The sequence below is a fragment of the Charadrius vociferus genome, unplaced genomic scaffold (assembly GCF_000708025.1).
Source record: "Charadrius vociferus isolate BGI_N301 unplaced genomic scaffold, ASM70802v2 scaffold877, whole genome shotgun sequence".
Taxonomy (NCBI): Eukaryota; Metazoa; Chordata; class Aves; order Charadriiformes; family Charadriidae; genus Charadrius; species Charadrius vociferus.
Genome location: NW_009649116.1, coordinates 6,251 through 8,635, shown reverse-complemented (window position 1 = coordinate 8,635; position 2,385 = coordinate 6,251). Strand labels below are relative to the sequence as shown.

The 2,385-nt window shown below is 64.8% G+C and overlaps 1 protein-coding gene across 1 annotated transcript in view; it reads right to left on the bottom strand.

Moving 5' to 3' along the window:
* Positions 1–136: 136 nt before the first annotated feature.
* LOC104289400 (discoidin, CUB and LCCL domain-containing protein 1-like) overlaps positions 137–2,385 on the bottom strand; it is a gene marked incomplete at its 5' end in the record, with an annotated part of 7,305 nt that continues 5,056 nt past the window's right edge. The window contains 7 exons of the mRNA XM_009888335.1: positions 137–531; positions 1,015–1,137; positions 1,338–1,375; positions 1,554–1,644; positions 1,850–1,942; positions 2,066–2,234; positions 2,327–2,381. Of these exons, the coding sequence (XP_009886637.1) occupies positions 137–531; positions 1,015–1,137; positions 1,338–1,375; positions 1,554–1,644; positions 1,850–1,942; positions 2,066–2,234; positions 2,327–2,381 (964 nt within the window). The remainder of the gene's footprint in view (positions 532–1,014; positions 1,138–1,337; positions 1,376–1,553; positions 1,645–1,849; positions 1,943–2,065; positions 2,235–2,326; positions 2,382–2,385) is intronic.

Genomic DNA, 2,385 nt, shown 5'->3' with positions numbered 1-2,385 from the left:
ATGAGCGGGGGACGCGCAGCAGGGCGGGAATGCTTAATGTATAGATATATATATATGTATTTAAATAAGATCGTTCGTAAAAAACAACCCCCCGGGACCGTGGGGAAGGTTCGGAGCGCCGCTGGGCTCCCCCTCCTCACAAGGCTTCGTGGTACACATGTGAGAGGGGACAGTCCCCCAGCTGGACATGGGACCCCTGGGGAGAGGGGACATTGGCAGTCCGCTCTGTCCGCCCGCCGAGACCCCACGGAGGGGCTTCTCCTTCCCCGGGTCGGGGAGTGGGTGCATCGTACCGCACCGAGGGAACACCGGGGAGCCCTGTGATGCCGCGGGTGCCATCAGGCTCGCTGAACGGCGTGGCATACTCCGGCTCGGGCGGCAGCGGCTCGGCGTACTCGTGGTATTTTCCCGGCACGTCGTAGTGGCTCATGACCAGCGGCAACGTGTAGCCCTCGTCCAGGAGAGGCTTGAAGGTGGAGGGGCCTGTCTGGCTGCTGGGGCTCAGCTGCACCAGGTCCGGCTCGGCGTATTCTGCAAAGGGGACGGGGGGTTCTGAGCTGGGGACAGTAAGGGGACTGTCCTCACAGCGCTCATGGTGCCGTTCCAGATGTGGGTAGGCTGCAGGCACCCGTGGGTGGGATGGGTGGAAAAAACGGGCACATCTGGACCCCCAGGGCTGGGAAAAGGCAGCCAGACATGTGCTAAAATCCACCCAGGGCAGGACATCTACCCCCCAGGGACAGGCACGTCCCTCTGCCCCAGCACAGAGCAGACTTCCTTGTGCCTTCTGGCCACCTTCTAATGCCTGTGCCTGTGTCTGAGGTGGAATAATAATAATAAAGATAAGAAATAAGCCCTGCCAAGTTCTCCCCTTTGCACAGGACCATGATGATGCAGGACAGGGATGGGACCAGAGTGGTGCTGGGGGGAATGGGCACCCCAGGGTGCAGTGGGGAGGGACACAGCTCCATCTCTGGGCTGAGGGACCCGGTTGTGCCCCAGTGTCCCCGTTACCTGGCGAATGGGTCTGGCTGAGGTCCTCTGGCACAACCACCGTGGGGAATGAAGCCAGCGCGGAGCTGGGGGGCGGCAGGCTCTGCAGGGAGCACACCGGGCTCGGCTCCAGTTTGGGGTACCCTGAGCAAGGAGCAGAAACCCCAGGTTGTCACACGCCATCCTTTAGGGACAGGCAGTGCCATGCCTGGGGGCAGACTGGTGCCCTCAGGAGTGGAACAGCTCAGGGCTCCGCGGTGGCACCAGTTAAACCAGCTGCACCCCTCCTGAATTTGGCCCCGCGGCATGGCAGGACCCCCGGGGAGGGGTTGGGGACACTTTACCTTTTGTGATTCCACAGCTCAGCTCCACCGCCGGCTTTCTGCCAAGGGGAGAGCAAGATGGGGGTGAGGGGTCCTGGTCACCCCATGCCCACCGCCACCTGCTGCACGGGGGGCCGTGCCCCTCGGGACCCAGCCAGCAGCCAAGTGGAGCCGCCACGCCGGGGGGGGGCGATGCCAGGTACCCTGGGGCGAAGCGGGGGGCAGGATGGGACCCACCTCCTCCTGTGGCAGAGGAAAGCCAGCAGCAGGAGGCTGGAGCAGAGGAGCACGAAGCCACCGACGAGCAGCATCACCAGCAGCGTGGAGCCTGGGGAGAGAGGGCAGTGTCAGCCACCGGGTGTCCCATCCCACCCCTCTGCACCCATGGGTGCCAGGAACCCACCCACAGCCACCAGAGAAGGAAAATCAATGTGTTGTCACGGGGGGATCTTAAAGCCCGAGTGGGTCCTTCGGTGCCTGGAGCACCCGTGAGATGAAGCTGTGCCCCAGGGACAGCCCCCCATGGCACCCACCTGCCTTCTCCGGGTCCAGGGCGACGCCGGGGATGGGTGTGTGGCTGGCCGGGCGGCTGGTGGGGACGGGGACCTCCTTGGGGACGCTGGGCACTGTGGGGCAGAGTGGGGACCGTGAGTGTGGGACCACCACTGGATGCATGGGGAGATGGAGATCTCCGGGGGCCATTTGGGATGTAGGGGGGTGCGGGTGACAGCTCCCACGGAGGGGCTCACCATAGGGCCGGGGTGCGCGGGTCCGCGCTGGCTGGCAGCCCACCAGGGCCACCTTCAAGGCCACGCGCTGGTGCCAGCTCTGGGGTGTGATGCGGACGTAGCGGGCGATGATGGGGGGGATGAAGGCGTTGGAGACCTCCCCGTAGCTGTCAGCGTTTCCTTCAAAAACCTGCCGGAGGGGGCAAAGAGGGTGCTGATGGCCACACGTCCGCGGGCAGGGGGTCTGTGGCCCCCCACCTCGTGTCCCCCCCCCATGTCCACCTTGTCCTCCTGGCCACCGCTGCCCCTGTAGGGTCTCCAGTTCTTCCCGTCGCGGCTGG